Here is a 19,223-nt window from a genome sequence, read left to right on the forward strand (position 1 = left end):
TCTAGTGCGTGCATGTACCATATGTGACCGTGCACCTCAAAACGAACATAAAGTCGCACACACTGATTTTGAGTGAGGACTGAAAATAAGTGAAATGGGTCAACCTAGCCGAACTTGACTTTTTCATATTTTCTGAAAAAGCGAGTCTTCTTTTACATTATGCTAAAATTTGGTATCATAAAACGGGCAGGAAAGTGTGGTTTTTAGCAGTTTATCTCGAACATTTTTGGTAGAATAGTGTGATTAGGTGTCTTTAGAATCCCTTTTTCATTTCTGAAACACCTTGTCCACACTCTTCACTTTCAACTCTAATAACTTTTGAAAGAATAGTGCTACTGCTTTGAAAGTTGACATTGATTATGGACAGAATTTGTTAATGAGGCATGTCTAATTTCAGTTTAATCTGATAATCCCTTCATTGTTGTTACTCTGATGCTTTACTTCCTGTTTTTTGTAACATTCATCGCGCAGCCAGCACGGTTTGGTAAAGATTAAGCGCTTGAATAGACACTGTACTTCAGAGCCTCTTTTCTCAGTTCACACTTTTCCAGAGTTTGTGCTTTCTTTCCAATATTTAGATAGGTTAGGAGAGTCCATTTGATTTGAGTTAAACATCATTTTAAAGCTTAATGTCTGCTCTTTTAGAATATGGTCTTAACTAAAAAGTCATGTCTGGCGACTTTTTGTTTGTTTTGAGGTGCAGGGTCACATATATGCGTGTATACAGTGTTTGCCAAGTGTTTGGAACAAACATCTTCGGACATCTTGGCTTTTGAACAAGTTCTACTTGTAGCTTACTGGTATTCACCCATAAAGGTACATAGAATATGCCATTCATTTCAAAGGTACATGAAAAGTGCTATTAATTTTGGACTCATGTTATAAAATAGATAATGCACAGGTTTGAGTTTGTGATGTTAGTAGAGATGCAGCTCACTCTTGGGTATTCACAACACCATGCAACATGCACCATGGTAGATACATTGCACCTTCAAGTGTGCTCAATCTCCACTAAAGCACTCTCACCTGTGCATTATTTGTACAATATTTGTCATCATAGCCAATGGGTGGCAAGGTGTATGATATTACAGGATTTTAAAAAGATATAGATGGTTTCTTCACATGTCGTTCACACCACACATGGCTAATGTGTGTGTGTGTGAATATAGCTTCAGTTTTATCAGCTCTCCAGGCCATGTGTGTTATAGCAGCTCACATTTGAGAGGAATGACCATGGTACACAAGTCGCCTCAATTAGCCTAAACTGCAGAATATTCTCACGTGCCTGTTAGCTCAGGGAACACTGCTTTTCATTTTGTCAGGGATATCTTCTGCCCATATTATTCATTTTAATGTAGTCCTATTTTAACAGCGAACGATCATTAATGTGTGCGCTACAAACCAGAAATTGCATCCCATTCAGCACCTTATACGGATGTTCCTGCCGTCATTACACACATTACACACATATTTCTCTGACATCTACAAACTATGCAGAGTGTTCTCTCCAAATTTTTTGGGCATATTTTAGGGAATTCTGCATTTCTACTTCGACTCTTAGAAGATAGTTTTCAGGAGAGATAGCCGTGCTGGGGACCATACTCTTGTGAGAAACAATCATGTACAATGTTAGGCAGTGCCTCCATGGATAGAGAGCTTTCAATTTGCCCAATTGACACAATCTAGAACACAAACATTTTTTAGCCGTGGCATCATCCCACGCAAGTCCCTGTCCCACAGGGAAAAAAAAAAAAATGTTTTGATATTGATGACGCTTGGCGAGACTACACTGTGCCTGGTCTCATGATCACTGTGATTACATGCATGGATAATGCATTGTAGAATCAGGAGAATGATGGTGAACTTCACCAGCTTTTGAAACCATCCTTTCAACTTCAAGATTAAGGAATTGAAATCTGAACTCAGTAATGTACTGTAAAACGAGGAATGTTCACGTGCGTTTTAATTTCGCGAGAGCCAAGATTCGCGAAATTAAAATGCACATGAAAGTTCTTGTTTTCACTATACGCATTGAATGTTTGAAGCAACTCGTGAAATTTTCATGCCGGGAAAAAAGCCTTCGGCTCCAATTCGTGAAAATTTCATGTCGCGAAAATATTGTGTTTTACAGTATCTTGTGAATAAAGGTGTCAGAGTCCCACTCTACTTATGATTTGTTAAAAGTACTGTATACACTATATATTTTGTGAGTTTTTGCAAGGTGGATGTTAATTGTAACAACATGCAGAAATATTAAGACTGATCTTGACATGAATGCAACATTCACACATACATTTCTCTGTTCATTACTCTGCTCCATGACTGTGAATTTAAGCCACTTGTAAAATTGTTGGAAACTTCCAATTCACAAAAAAAAAATTAGACTTGCTAAATATATGGTGTATATAGTAAGCAAATAATCAACGTTGGTGAAGGTGATGGGACAAACTATCACTTCCGAGGCGATCTGGATGTAGCTATCTTTCCAAAGCGCAGCTGAGGAAAGATAGCGTACACATTCAGATCGCCGAGGAAGTGATAGTTTGTCTCATTGCCTGAAACTAAAAGTTGATTATTAGCTTTATATTCCACATCTAGGGTCCTAGATATTCCCATTTTATTCCACATCTGAAACCGTTTTAGCTGTCTTAGGGTATCCTCAGGGCTTGGGCTACGTAGTTTACTTTAGACGTATGCACATATAGAAGACAAAACAACGAATTTGCTCCGTGCCCCGTGCGTGGCACCGAAATAAAAGTGCGTTGCACTGTGGTCTATCACTTGACCCAGGTCAAATGATAGACCACAGTGCAACGCACTTTTATTTCGCGTGTACTAAAAATTGTAAGTTATATCACGCATTAGGACTGTGTGGACTAAGAGATCAGCGAAACAAAATGACTATCATCATAGAGTGTAACGAACTTTTCTTCTCAGGTGATGTGATGGGCAAAACTACGCTTTATCACGTGATCAGCTCTTGACCAATCTTATAGCAAGATTCTTAGTATGTGGAATATAATACCAATTAATGGATGGTCATGGAAAGTTAGTGTCTTGTAGTACCCTAGAATATCGCCATCAAAGCTGGCAGCCCCATCATGCTGGCTGGATCACTGTACCTGTTGTGACTATCTTTTATGCTCAATACACGGCTGTATATGTAAACAGATGTGGCCTTTACAGGGTAGAAATCAGTCTTGACATTCCCATTTTCACCATGCAAAATCACCGTGAAAGCAATTCAATTGCAGGATTTCAACATGGATTTGATCCTCACCTGGTCGTATGCTGATATTGGGTCTCGTTGTCTTTTTATAGATGACATCAATCGTGCCAATTGAAAGCTCGCTATTGCTGGGGGTTGTCATTGTACTCTGTTAGGTTACAGATGTATTGATACCCCTATGGCTGGTAGTACATTGATGGTGTCTGTATCACAGAGCCGCCTACTGATACATATTTTCTTTGTGTACCATGTTTTTGCATGCCCGACTCAGTTGACGGCTTGCCAGCTTCACATATTTTGCTCAGACGCACATTTGCGCACAAACTGCAATTGATATTAAAATCATAATATGCCACACACACAGTATACGTATCAAGTGCGACTCCATTCCTCACACATATAGCTTGCGATGCATGGTGACTGAATAGTGGTATTGCTTATGGATTTTTTTGAGTAAATTCTGATTCCTGGAGAGGTTGTGTCTTTAAAAAAAAAAAAATAATAATAATAATCATGCTTCCCAGACTTATTAATAGATGTACACTGTATGCATAGTCATGACCTTGAATACAATTTTGCAGTCTGTTTTGGGGTTATGTTTTGAGCACTGACCATTTCCAGGAGAAATAGCCATATGATTGCTTTGTCATAAAATTTACTTCATTGCAAAGCTTTCTCTCCGACTTCACTGTACTACATTACTAGTATAAAAGCTTCTATAGAAAAGCCACATGGCTTTAAAAAAACAAGACAAAAAAAAATATTTTCTGAAAGTGCTCAAGCTATGAAGTCTCAGAATGTGGCACACAGGGGGTTTACACCATGACACACAAATAGATCAAACGATATATGGTTTATCTTATGACCCGGTATGTGATACTGAAAAGCAAAGAGTACAGAAACACATACATGTACAATGTATGAATTGAATGAGAAATTGTGTTTAAAAATATTTGAAAACTCTAGCTATGTTTATCATCCATTAAGGATATAAGTGTGCTTATATCTATTCTATATTGTATGTTTGATATTAAAAACGAGACGAGTACACAAGTGGACTGAATTGAAACAAAAAAAAAATAGAATATATTTCAAAGTATTTGAAATCTCTCGCTATTTATATCATGCTGCAAGAACTCCAACATCCTGTATATATGAAAGTACACCTAGTACTTGTTACAAGGGCAAGTACACTTGTTGAACTGTTTGAGATGCAATACTGTTCTAATGTTCGTGCTTGTATTGTATGTAAAGTGTACAGTAACATATTTACAAGGAGTCTACTCATAATAGAAGCCATCAGGACACTCAGAATGGCTATGGTGGCTTCAAAGAGTCTGAGTGTGGAGCTCATCTTCACTCTTCACCCACCTTTATGAGTTGAAGTGTCTGTTGTCTTAACGACTGGCTAATAACTGGACTTCTTTTGTGAATGAGTCATGCACTCGGTCGAGACAATTATTAGAATTTGAATTTATAAGATATTATGTAGATAAGCAATTCATGGTCTTTTTAGTTATAATTATCTTAATCATGATTTTATGGTCAGGGGAAACTTTTGGATATTTGAAAATGACTACCAAGAAATGCATTGAAATTAGTCATTAATGATTCTAAAGGTTGTCCAAATGTATGTATAAGTTCATTTTTCATGACAGTGAAAACGTAAGTAATAAAATTTTGTTCTCTAGCATTTTTTTTTTTAATAGAAGTTTGACTCTGTTATTACTTTCACCTTTTGTCAGTATGCACTGTTCTCTAGTAGTTAGCGACTTGTCTGTGGACATGGTCAATAGTAGTTTAAAATGAGTAGGAAGCTTAAATAGTCAGATTATACCAGAGGGCATTTCAACAAGCATTTTGTCAGACATTTTTTTTTTTCTGACAAACTGTTATAAGTTTTTGAAATCCTTGCATCTGAATGGCAGAGAGCAAATTTCTCAGAAAAAATATATATATCTGACCAAACCCTTGATGAAATACCCCCCAGGATCGAGCTATCACAAGAAAGTGGACCCAAAGTAAATGGACCATAAAATTCATTGCACAGCATTCAAACAAGCAAACTTTGTATCAAAAGCCATCTGCCATCCTGGTGTAGATGCAGATATTTCTAGTAAGCTTCATTATATTGTAAGTGTATTGCATTCAGATCTTATAGTAGTACTGTCTTCCCATTAGCTTAGCCTGCCGCAAGTACTATAAATGTTGCAGTATTCAAGGAGTGCGCATATCAAACAGTCTGTATTGTTTCTTCCATGGGACAGAAGAGGCTCCGTTACCATTCATTTAAAAACCGAAGTATGTTTATATGTGAATTATGGGGAAAAATAATAATTTGTTGCATGACTGATACAGGGTAAATGTTGAGACAGCCTCGGCAAAACTTAACTGTGTTTTAGTGATTAGCTATTTTCTTTCAAGGCGATGCTGTTATGAGCCATAATCATGCTAACATAATCCAGCTTAATCAATGACAGTCTTCCCGACAAAGCAATCCCAGAATACTTGGTGAACACTGTATTAATGTTTATGCTTGTATACAGGTAGATCAAATTACTCACTCTCTCCAGAATGTTTACTCAATATCATTTATTTATGGCACAATTGAAAGTGAATTGCATTGTTCAGTGTGGCAGTGATGGTAACTAATCCTGTCTCAGAATAACTGCTGATATAAAAGAAAAATACTGAGTACAGGGAAGTCCCGTTCTAGCGAGGTTGGATGCAAAGGTGCGGTCAGACTTGCAAAGGATTGCGAAATTTAATATCGTGAATTCCTCGCAATCTTTTGTCGTCCATTCACACAGGCAAAAGATTGAGAAGTTCGGTGGGAGTGGCATAGGGGGAAATATCCCTAGGTGGAATGGGAAGTTTAATGACAAGTTTCATGGGAAGTTTGCTGTCGCATTGGCAAAATTCTGAGATCTTAAAGATCGCGATTTTAAACTTCCCCATCATTTGCCAGTCTGACTGCGCGTAATGAGAATCCGCTTACAATGAGGTACATTGTTTGAATCCAACTATACCTTCATCAGCGTACCTATGGGAATTCAATGTTTCTTTTAGTACGAGATAGCTTTTGGGCCAAAAACACAAATAAAATCAAAGAAGAATTTGCGCAGACATACTTTGTGGCGAGGAAAAATGTTGGTCCCACACCAAACACAGGGCGAAACTATTCACTGTATCAAAACTGGCGAACTATGATAAATAACTACTCTGTATAGCTGCATGTATTATTGCTGCATGCTTGCAGTAAAGTGACTACACCTTGGCAGGTGTTACATATATGTATGCTCAGTATTATCCTAGCTCCAATTAGCTTAAGTGAATGAAAATAATGTGGGCCTTTTAATTGCTTGGAAGATGTCTCTATTGAAGAATGAGGGACATGGAACCACCCTTATTTTGGTACCATTGTTTGAGGAACAAGAATGGGGGTACTTTCCTCCCGTACCCAATATATTTTGTATTCGTTGACTGAAACTTTGGTCATATTGTTGAATCAGAAACTCAGAAAAGTGATGCATTGTGCATAAGCATAAGGATCTCAGTGTTGCATGTCAATCTTTGCACTGTGCACATGACATAATAATGAAAGAATGATACGGGTATTAATTTCTTTTGTTTTAATCCATTCTTAATTTATGCCTCCAAAACACCTTTGCTGAGGATGTCATTTTCTTTGTTTTACACACCATTCGTACAGAAAGTGTCTCCTCTTCACTTGTTATGTTCATACATAGGAAATTATTTCTTTATAGTGCAATGGCACGTGTAAAGTTTCATGTATTTTTTGAGAAAGTGGGACAGACTTAATGTCTTTCTTCCAGTTAAATCTGTGTGTGTAGGGTGAGCAACTACAGAGACTCAAATCATATTCAACTTCTACCCAATCCAGTTTGCTTCATTGCACTGCAGTCTCTCTAATCCCTTGATTGACGAAGTCCCACAATCTCTCCTCCCATATTCATGTGTGTGAGTACTTTGAACAGCATTTTATCTAAAATCGTTTGTTTTTCCTCGTCCACCGGACAATGTGAATATTCAGTAACACACATAGTGAATTGCAGGTATCAGCTTCGACATGATGTGTGAATTCTAAAACATTTTCTTTTTATTGAAAACAAGCATCAAGAATAAGATTTTTTTGTTGTTGCATTGTGTCATATCATGTACGTAACACTATCAGAGCAGAACATGTTTGTAAATGCTATAAATTTCTGATTGTGTTCAAAGTGTACAGATATAACAGTTCCCCTGTAATTGTCTTAAATCATGTTTCAGCGCTACTTAAAGGACAAGTTCACCTTCATAGACATGTGGGTTGAGTGAATGCAGCAATATTAGTAGAACACATCAGTGAGAGTTTGAGCAAAATCGGACAATCCGTTGAAAAGTTATGAATATTTGAAGTTTCTGCTCAATCACGGCTGGATGAGAAGACTACTATAGCTTGTGATGTCACATGAGTACAACGATATAAAGAAAGAATAAAGAAAATTCAACATATTTCCATTTTTCTCGCATAACAAAACAACACTCGACTTCTCTCTTTCAGAAGGCAGGGGGAATGATATTACCCTTAACATGCGACAGTAGCAAGTCGAAGAAATGTGCACTTTATTCAAAAAGTAAAGTTTTGTGAAATTCTCTTTTTATTTTCCTTATATAGTTGTACGCATGTGACATCATACACTGTAGTAGTCTTCTCTTCCAGCAGTGACTGCGCAGATACTTAAAATATTCGTAACTTTTGAACGGATTGACCAATTTTCCTCAAACTTTCACTGATGTGTTCTACTAATATTGCTGCATTCTCTCAATCCTTATGTATATGAAGGTGGACTTGTCCTTTAAGGTTTTAATGCATGTGCTTTGTAATTCCTTTATTCAGACATGTTCAGATTTTTTTTTTAAAAGTAGTTTAAAGACAAAGAGTTTGAAATGACTGGACCATGTAAACTGCAAACACCTAAGTTGTGTCTGATCAAAAGGCCACAATACATCATGGCTCTTCAGTGAATAATGACTGATTCTAATTCTGTATTCAATTGTAGTGGTTTGTGGTACACGGTCTTCAAGTGATGTGCAAACACTCAGAAACAATGAATGCAACAATGAAATACAGTAGACAGCAGTTACAGTGGGTTATCACTTTCTGTTCAAGTGGGTCTTATTCACTTCTCAAGGCCACAGTACATGAAGAGATGAAAGTGAAATTTTTTTGTGTGTGTGTTATATCACGCCCTCTGTCAGGTAAAATGAGTTTTGCTCTGTTTTTATCGCGCAGAATCAAAGAGGTCAATACTATTGCATAGTACAAGAAATTATATTTGCGTATGTATATTTTCGCCCTAGTTTCATATTGTGCGAAATGCACAAAAAAATTTACAATGTTTTCAGTACTTTAAACTGTACATAAGTGTGCTTTTCCTGTTGGCCCCCATTTAATTGGGAGGGGTCGGGAAACAAATTGTTCTCACATTATAGCAGGGCTCCTACTGCATGAGGTTGTATGCCCTGTTGAAATCATGCAAATGCTGTAGAACAGAAATTTTCACATGCATGAAACTTTTGTGAGTTGTGTGAGGAGCCACTATTTGCGAAAGTGCGCACATGAGTTTTTGTCTACACAATCCAGTACATATACACTCAAAATTTTTTCATTTAAAAAAAAAGGCTGTTGGCTCCGATTCGATAAAGCTAAATGCCTTCAATGTTTTTGGTTTTACAGTATACTGACACAAAACCCAGTCTGTCTGTAGGCCTAGAGCACAAGAGAAAAGACCACAATTTAAGAATTGGCGCAAATTATGACACCAAAAACAAATTGGGAGTGTAAAGGAGGCAAGCCGTATCTTTCGTTATGCAAAGTAATCCTTTTCAAAGATCACTTGTGAAGACTAGGCGACTGATCATCTTTGATCTGGGGTTGAAGGAGACATTCTGTCAGGAAACTGAAAGTCTGGATAGTATTTTGTTTGAATTTAGTCATTATTTTTAAGACATTAATGAGCAACAGTAGCAGCATTTCGGCCAAAATGTGTCTAGTTGGGTAGGTTGGGGTTAAGATTTTACGTGGAAGATTTGTTGCGTCAACTTATGTTGCACTTTAAGGCAGGGCTGCTCCCACTATACTAAAAGGGAGTTTCTGAATAGTGGATCAACATTCTTCAGTTGATACATATATTTTTTGAGCCATTTTGTCTCGACATTTAGTGCTCACACAGTGCTAAAACTTTAATGTCAGTAAGACATCTTTTACGGTATTTTGTCAGATTCTCTTTATAATTGTTTTAATTATGACCTTTTTCGAAGGAAAAAAAGTTTTAAATGATTTATGTGTTTTCTTTTTTGTGGTCTTTTTATATATGAGGAAAGGAAGCTATCAATAACTGTCATTTCGATGAGGAATGCCAAGCTAAGATATGTGGGAATACTTCTTGTTGAGAGACATTAACTGTTTACAGATCATGAGGGATGAAATGCAGACAGTTCACTGTTAATGAGTTTGGGTGTGTGAGGTTGCTGTTGTCATCCATCCAGTGATTTTATCATTCTTGTGCAAAAAATAATATTTATATCCCCCTTTACGTGATTAATCTAAGGATTTGATGCAAACTTTTAATATTTATAAAAAGAAATCTTCCCCATTAAGGGAGCTGAGATCAAAACAGGAGAGCCATTATTATAGATATAGATAATTATATAGATGCTTGCACTTACTTCATGTTTGGGTGTGGCAAAATGAATTTACATTTCACAACTGTCATTTTCTTCATGTGTGCATTATCATATACTATTTTTACTGTGCTACCTTGTTTTATATATCCTATTGACATTCAAAGCCTAATTTTATGTAATGTCTTTATGTCATTAATCAGCTTTTTACTATTTCCATTCATGGAAGAGCTGGTTTTATGTGGCAAGTTTTAGGGGCAAAAGGTTGGGTAAGGATACACACATGAGTCTGTGTAAGAAGTAATGCTGTTATTCTCCCTATCGCATATAACTGTAAAAAGTCGAACTGTGGTGCCGCTATTTAATTTTCATCACAATTTGTTTGACAAAGCTGTGCCAGTGCACAGTTGGATCTCTATTTGATCGTACATGTGAAATATACTTGTTCATGATACACTTCTCCATCACCAAATTACTGTAGTTTTGCAGATCTTCCCAGCAATTGTTACATATTGGGAAATATATGAAACTATAAGCTCGGAAAATGCATTGCTGTGGTGAAATGGCAATGTTTTTGTCATGATTGATAAAAAGGTGCAATTGCTGTATATTGGGTGCAGTTATCATATATGCACTTAACCTGTGCCTACTGCACAGGCCTGTGTATGGACCTGGCCACTAGTGACAAACTGTTTACGTCTATATGCGATCAGGAGAATTGACCCCCTTCCTTCTATCTAGCTTTGAGCTGAAGTGTCTTCCGCTAACATGGCTGAACTCACCCAACATTCTCTAAAGGCAAGTTTGCTTTTATCGAGATATCTCATTCAAGTCATGTCACCAAGGGTTACCATGTCAATGTTTTAGAAATAGCTGAAGAAGGACTTGTTGCGTGGCCAGCTGGTTTGATGAGATTACAAACTGATGAGTAGGCCTACCTCAAACTTGTCAGGAGTCATATTAGTAAAACTACAGCAACATAATAGGAATTGTATCTGCACATTTTTTTGCCATACGCAAGACAGTACGAGTGCGGCTTTGTATGTGTACATGTAAATGGTGTTTTGTGTCATTGCCCAAGACACTGCCATCATTATTTAATTTTCTGGCATAGGATTTCTTGAAAGATCATGGAGTGTAATCACACATGTCTGCCAGTGTGCATACAGGTGTATGTGAGTTGATTTTCAATCTTTCTTGGATTGTAGATATTTCATTCTTCAAATCCTGTGTTTCCTGTCTTCATTTTTCAAAATGTAAGATATGTGAAATTCAAGCGTTGAAACAAGTAGGAAACAGTATGCAAATTTGTTGCCTTGGTAAGGTAGGTCTGACTTTAGTTAGAATAAGATGAAGGTGACTGTGTAATCAATTTTTATTACTGTTGAAAAAAGCCAGTAAAATGCAATTGTGATGCAGATGAAGAAATGATGAATCTCGTACAAGTTGATGTTTGAAATCTGTTTGCAAATACTCTTGAAATAAAAGTTAACCTTCAAAGTCGACATTTTCTGTGAATTCTTCATTCATGTGTGCTGAATGCTACACTTCACACTAATCACATTATCTTCATCATCACCACAATCACCCTTAAGGCAAAACCTGGTTCTGATACGAATGTCGCAGTCTGCACAAAAATTCACATAAAAATATGTTGACTTCACAAAACACACGCACAACTCTTCTCGGTGGTCTATAGTCAGTAGATTCAGACTTCTTTATTATTAATCTGCACTCAAAAGTAATATGACTAATGTCATTCTAATCCATCCACATTAATCCTTAAAAAGAATAAATAAGTGTTTTCACAAGACAAGGACACAATTTTGGCAATTGTTTGACATTTTTCACACTCCAAAGCTGCAAACATATGACCTGTGCACAAAATTCTACAACTTCAAATTCTCTCAAAATCCCGTAGGTCAGTCAGTCTTCCTAAAACGACAAATGATGCAGTAATGAATAATGCATTACTCAAGGTATGCAAGAATAATACCTCACCAATTTTTTGATGAAAGATAGAAAGTGAATGGGTCAGATCAGCCAGAAACTTCTGCATCATACATCGGTGTAGATCTTTTTGCTTCGCCATTCAGTTTGGGTTTAGTTCAAGACAGGATCAGTCAGCACTTTTTTTTTGTGTAATTATTTGACGAGTGTAAATATTTCAAATAAAATTCTTCCTTCATTGAAAGATATCTAGAACACATATGATAATTATCTAATTGATGTATACCAGGTATATCGAATTTCAAATAAATGGTTTAAGCACAAATATCTAAACAATGAATGAAGTTGCCAACTAAGCCAAACAAACAACTTCATCTCCAATACCCTTTCAGATATAACTAGGATCTGTGACTATGAAGGTAACATAACACATGGACCTTTGGATGGAGTTTAGAGACTTGTGCTCAACATTAAAATCAAAACAACAACCGGATCTCAATGGACAAGTCTCAACTATCCATACGAAGCCATAGGTCATATCTCTGAAATACGGAGCAGGTTGTTTTAAAAGTGACATGGAACTTTATGTAGCTGATACCACTTTCAAGCTTACTCAATTTTATTTGTTGGTTAGGTGAACTACTGTACATCTGATGCCAGATCTATGCCATGCAGACGCATGTCTCATCCACAGAAGTGTAACGAGACTTCTCGGAGTACACTCATTTGTGCTTCTTTATTTTTAAATGAAAAGAATGGTATTCCATACACGTATGTACATAACACATTGTCCATTAATAAATACTGACAACCATATAGAGAGCAATATACCTCAAATGTGGAATGCTTGCAGCTATGTTACGACACAGAATAACAAAATCACGCTATACACGTAATTGTGGGAATCATGATTGCGCTTCATTCACATTTGGTTGATGGACCTCGGTGAGGCAGTACTTCTGCAGAACTGATTTCTAAATGCAAGTTAACAGATGAAAACAAAAAGGACCATTACAATTTTACTTTTCTATGTCTGGTCTGAGTCGGTAAGGATTTCCCTGATTGTTATTAAAGTAATGCAATCCCAACAATGCCGATGTGAAATGGTTATTCAAGTGCATTTTTCCGGTTCCAATCATATGTCCAGCATTGTTCTCTACAGTATCATGTTTTATTCCAACAAACTGTATTATTGTGACTACCGAAACAACTGCTTCATTATCTTTAGGTTCGATTTGTTTTCATTCATTTGAAGATGATAAGAAGTCATTCAACACCCGTATTTGAGTTTGACAAAAAATAGCTGAAATTCCGGGAAGTTTTCTGCACAATTATATAATAAGACAATCATAGTGAAGTTTGGAGGTGAATTTTTTTTTTTACGTATTGTAGCGAAGGCTGTGCATCTCAGTTGTATCTCCATTGAAAAAAAAGACAATCTATTTTCGAAACAGCAATACATTTTAATGATATCAAAACTTATTTCTCTGTGCAAAGGATTCACTCACTTTCAAAATGTCTCGTTATTTGTACTTGTGGTAAGATATGGTGATAGAACAATTGGTATAATATAACATCTCCGTTAATTTTGGTATACCTGTCAACAATTTAGACCTATCCAGCTCAGAAAGAAAGAAATAAAAAAATGATTATGCGCCTAACGACTATAGCTGTGCAGTGCAGCATCCTGTGTGTGTGAGCAAGGAGTACAAAGGCCAACTGGAAAACACTGGTCAATGAGCATAAGTTATTTCAAGTTTCAACCCACTTCATGCAAGATTCTTCGACTCACACAGACTTAGTAGAGACCCACAAGGTTCACATTAGTAGTGGGATAAACTAACAAACAAATGAAGACTGATGCATTCAAGGCTTACTTACAGCTCTCATCCATCCCATCTCTAAAACAAAATACACAGCTTTATAGGTTTCACACCTAGATATATTCCTTGAATTACACCTATGAAGGAATCGGCATATAATTCTGGGTAAAGACACTATCCCTTGAGTTTGTGGAATACAAATGCAGGTAGCATAATCCTTTGAATGAGAGAGAGAGAGAGGGGAAAAAACAAACAATCACTCTGCCATACAAAAGTTCTTGTGCTCTTTGATTCCATCAAGCTCTGATACAATTATGGTAAAACACAGATAACTTAATACGGCTGTACATTATTTACAGTGTCCAGCAGCCCAGCTGCTGGTGCATTTTTAATGCAAGAGCTACATGAAAGTGATCTGAACATAAATAACATGCATTCGACAACAAAAATCAAAGTCCACACAACTGTTGCGTGTGCTACAAATAAAGTAGTCTCAATGTATGAAGTTTCCCTCCTTTCCTTGAAGAACATGACATCCGTAAGCACAATGATAGCAAATGGGGTGTAAAACACTCGTTTCACGCATAAAATTCAAGTGAATGAGTGCTAGTCTTACGAGGTTTGCAAATCTCTCTGTGGATTATGGACAAGCACTGGAAAACTACAGACTGATAGTACTTCTGAATACTACACAGATAGCTACAGTACATACAATTTGAGGGGTTTGATTTTTTGATTCACAAAGCTGATATCCAAACCTGTGTAAAGTTTAATGTGATTTTCAAATCCAGAGAAGAGAGATAGATAAATAGATAGACAGATGGATAAACAGAAAGATAGATAGATAGATGGATAGATTGATAGATAGATTGATAGATAGATAGACAGATAAATAAATAGATGGATAGAAAGACAGCCTGAAAGATAGATAGATAGATAGATAGATAGATAGATAGATAGATAGATAGATAGATAAATGAATAAATACATAAATTGACATAAGTAGGGAGACAGGTAGATAGACACAGAGGATAAGAAAGAATATTTACATGAAGAAATCATAAGATGACTGAAGAAATGAATATAAAAGTAGAAATCAGTGATATCTCACCACATGATGAGGAAGTGAATAGACTTGAGAGCATGGGAAGAGATCAGAAGTTCATTGAGGAATAGCAGGTGACAATGAGATTGGGAAATCAACGCTAATTGTGACACACAAAATGAATAATTGAAAAATTGATGATTGGACTAGTAAAGAAAGAGACATCGAGAGAAACTCCTGATTTTACCAAATCTCTTCCAAAAGGAAGAATATATCCTATCAGTGGCACCATCACAAAAGCTGTGACTTTTCACGATTGAGCTATTTGATCAGTACCTGTACTGATTTTTGAGAGACAATTAGTATGATATTCAAAAAGGTGATTCTCAAACATTAGTATAAAAATACAAAGAATTTTGGCTAATTCAGTCAGTACTCAATCACAGGCTGAAATAAGACCTGATGCTTTTGAATATAAAGCGTCTTCAAAAAAAGACATGGAAACGCTAAAAGCATGTGCGACAGCATCTTTGGGTATGAAGGGTGTACATCTATCTATTTTCAGTACTGGATACATTATACAAAATTAGTCGACATTCATTTTCTCAAATTTCTTGATTAGTGCTTAGCAAAATGCTTCTCATCTTGAATACATAGACTGCAGGTGCATACAATGACATCGTGTGGATCAGTCTCACCTACGACCTATTACACTACATCTATATCGCCTTCACTTGCTCAGAAGTGCACAGCATCTCCTAATAAGTATCTTAAGATAACTTTTCTTTTTTCTCTCAATATTTTACATTCAGTCATGATATTGATACAACTCAGCACACAAGGTGGAATCTATTTCAATAATCTGTTATAGAACTTAGGGGGTTGTTTTTGTGTTTCTTTTAACTGTACTGCACCTACAATGCATCTACTTTCTTCTTGGGAGAAATATATAACACTGATGGGATTTTGAGGTATAAACTGATACCATACCATGGAACTTTGGGAATTTTCCATTAAAAAAAAAACGCAACAACTTTATATTATCATTAAATAATTTGGAAATGCTTATGAGACAATGATTTGTTTTGTTTGTTTGTTTTTTCTTGACACCTGTTCTATTTACACTGTTACACATATTGCCTGCAAAACATGTTGTGTGGGTATGCCAAACATTTTTTTTTTAAGTGGTAAGTTTATTACTCTCTTTAAGAAAGGGTCTGTACATCATTGTATGGCTGACAACATGAACATTTGAGGTGTTCAGAATCATAGCTTTGGCTCTGGGAGGTAAAGACATAATGCACCAGGGGTTGATTGATCAAGCGACATTCCTCTGCTACAGGACTGAAGTTGTGACAACATTCTGTATGGAGACTGATGCATATTCATGTATCCTAGTCAGTAATACAATATCATGTATATTCTTTTCTGCCAAGAATGGGTATATGACTTTTATCTTTGTCTTGTTCCTACATATATGTATGGGTTTTTTTTGTATTTACATCTGGTTTGAGGACATTTGAAAGTAATCATGAATAATATATTATTCAGATAGGACACAGACAACATGATGCTAAGACTTTTCTTGTGCAACAATCAGATAATTACAATCTAGCACCTGTTTATAAAACACTTGTATATATAAGTAATGAAGATTTCAGTAAGATATTTCTATTTCTTGTCTGTTACACTAACAGCAATACCCAGTTCAAAGTTTCTGGATAAACTTCTAATAAAATATTCACAAATAAAAGGTGCTTCTCTACACTTCATGCCCAATTTTCACATTATCGCCAGCAAAACGGTCAATAATATATACAATTGCATTTATCGCCGCATACCTCTTTCAGAATGGAAACATCTTAGTTTCCACAATGACAAATATACACAGTCATATATGTATACACGTACCATCCTATGGAAAAAGGTACTGGTTAAGCATTTAAATATTAGCAAATGAAACACTGCTTTTTGCAAGCAAGACATGCCTAGACATCAAAGCACCTATGACACATTCATGCTTGCTCTTAGACAATTAATCTGTACAGTATATGTAAGTAGTGGTAAATCTTTCTGCCCTTGAAGTACTTAAAAAGTTGTTGAAGTTTTACAATAACTCACTATTTTCTGTGCACAAACACCACTTCACAGAATCCTTGTGAGGAAAAAACATCACAGGCAATCCTATAGCACACTTTATCCACTGTACTACATACATCCCAAACTGTACACAAGATATACACTTATGTTTACATCTATTTCGTATAGAGTGTGCTACGTATCTTTTCAAAAAAAGTGTGCCAATTACAGTGGACTTAGCCCAGCAGTACACATCACATGGCTATGTTCATTTTTCTGATACCAGTTCTTCAGATGGCCAGTTTGTAGGGATGTTTGACACCAAATCAAACGCACAGCAAAATGCTGCCGGGGTCAAGAATGTGATTTTGACAGAGATGCAAATTGAGTTTGAGCCGTTGTCAGTCTTTACCAGCAGCCAATGACAGTCTACCGATCAGACTGAGGCAAATCATACCTAAACCCATTGAGGACGAGTCCCGAGAATACCTGGGCAGGTGTCTATGGGAAATGCATGCTATAGCAAAATCAGTCCATCCTCAACAGGTTAATGCTGACCGTGTTCACTCGTCCACCCTGAGTCCTAGCTCGACGGTAGAGTCCAGTTCTTCCATCATCCTACTACGCAACCGACAGAGAACCAAGTCTATATAAGCATCCTCAATCTGGTTTCCTCCACCGTCACTCTAATTGGTTACTTCCACTAGGGTGGCGCTGCTGGTTGTTACCGAAGCCGCTGCCGCCGCGGCTGCAGCGGCAGCCGCTGCTGCAGCCTGTATGGCCCCGACGCACTCATTGTGGGTGAAGCTGTGGCGCCGTAGGTCGCAGTTGCGGCGGAAGACCTTGCCGCAGTTGGGGCAGTTGAAGGGCTTGATGTCGGTGTGTGTGAGGAGGTGGGTCTTGAGGTTGCTGCGCTGGTTGAAGGTCCGCCCACAGGTGGCGCACTTGTGCGGCGACTGCTGCATGTGGAGCGTCTTGTGGACGGCCAGTGTGCGTGCCTGGCAGAATCCCTTGCCACATTCACCGCACTTGAACGGCTTCTCCTTAGAGTGAATGTATCTGAAATGACAGCAGAAAGAGAGAAGATATACAGTTTATTTTTAATTGAAATATAACAAAATGACACAAAAGTACAACTTATATGTACAGCATGACAAAGTTGGCAGGAGTGCCATGGAACATGATAAGATTAATTCAAAGTAGCCTTATCAATAATACACCTATAATTTCAGATTCACAAATACTGAGAAAAAGTGAAATAAGTGTTTGCCATTTCCGTGATACCATGGCAAACCAACAATAAAAACTTACTAAAGTGGACTCCTGTTATAACAAAGACCTCAAGACCGGCAGTTTTCTTTCATTATATCAAAATTTTGGTATAACTGAACAAATAAACAATAAAAGTACATCGAGTGCTGGATGACATTGCAGCCCGGAATTTTTACTTCGTTATAACTGTGTTCGTTATAGCGGGAGTGCACTGTACAATCAAAGTCAGCAAATTGGCCAATGTATTTCAAAAACCATCTTCATGATCACATGAAGACAAACCAGGATAGGACAGAGAAGAAGTGATTCAAACAGTAAATGTTTGACAGCAACAATATCATAATTATCACAGAAATCATACCACTTTCTGACACACAAACTGCCCAGCTAGGAATGCTGTATGAAATGTAACCTTGCAAATGCCGAGTCCTACTTTGGAAGCTTCTGGCTCTGTTAACATCACTATATCCATACCATGTTCAAAACCTTACTATTCATCACACGTTTTTCAAGGAGAAAGTAATTCTTCTCTCCAGCTACTTGTGTGTTAAGTAAATATACTATGTACATTGTACGCAGAGAAAGAAAAACTCTCAAATTTCTTTGGCACACTTCTCACATGCAAATTCATACAGAAGAAATAAAGTGAAAGAAAACTGTCTGACTAGACTAGCACTTGTTAGAGGAGCTGTTTGTATAGCTACCAACAAAAAGGAAAGACCAGTGTGGTTGGTATCAAATTATGCTACACCTCAGACTATTGTGAGGGAAAAGTTCAAATTGTGTAAACCAAGAAATGTACTTTGCCAAATACCAGTAATCAATATTTTACACAACAATGTGCCAACGTGGGTTGATTTTAATGCTCCTGTGACTAATGATAATAAAAAACTGCAGTAGTTCAGTTGAACTTTTTTGTTTGGAAAACAAGGGCATAATGTTCCTGCTTTGAATTCCAAACACGAGCTGGGATCTGTTTTGAAACTGGTAGAACAAAAAAGGACCACTGTACTTTGCTAGGAATGAACTGGAGTGTTCACAAAGAGTGAAAGAGAAATTGCAAGGAGGAAAACTGTGAGACAAAGAAGGGGATAATAGGTTAGGAAAGGATGGAGTGATAAGGGGGGGGGGGGGTTAC

General features: G+C 36.9%; 2 protein-coding genes across 2 annotated transcripts in view; one reads left to right on the plus strand and one right to left on the minus strand.

Moving 5' to 3' along the window:
• Positions 1-19,223, plus strand: part of LOC139737672 (glutaminase kidney isoform, mitochondrial-like) — a 98,907-nt gene that overhangs the window by 78,431 nt on the left and 1,253 nt on the right. The gene's annotated exons all lie outside the window — the stretch shown is intronic.
• Positions 16,864-19,223, minus strand: part of LOC139737673 (uncharacterized) — a 56,074-nt gene continuing 53,714 nt past the window's right edge. Inside the window, exon 3 of the mRNA XM_071648355.1 lies at positions 16,864-17,872. Coding sequence (XP_071504456.1) covers positions 17,500-17,872 — 373 coding nt within the window. The 3' untranslated portion in view covers positions 16,864-17,499. The remainder of the gene's footprint in view (positions 17,873-19,223) is intronic.

This window comes from Diadema antillarum, unplaced genomic scaffold (assembly GCF_040938485.1).
Source record: "Diadema antillarum isolate AM-2024a unplaced genomic scaffold, OU_Dant_1.0 seq00000698_RagTag, whole genome shotgun sequence".
Lineage (NCBI taxonomy): Eukaryota > Metazoa > Echinodermata > Echinoidea > Diadematoida > Diadematidae > Diadema > Diadema antillarum.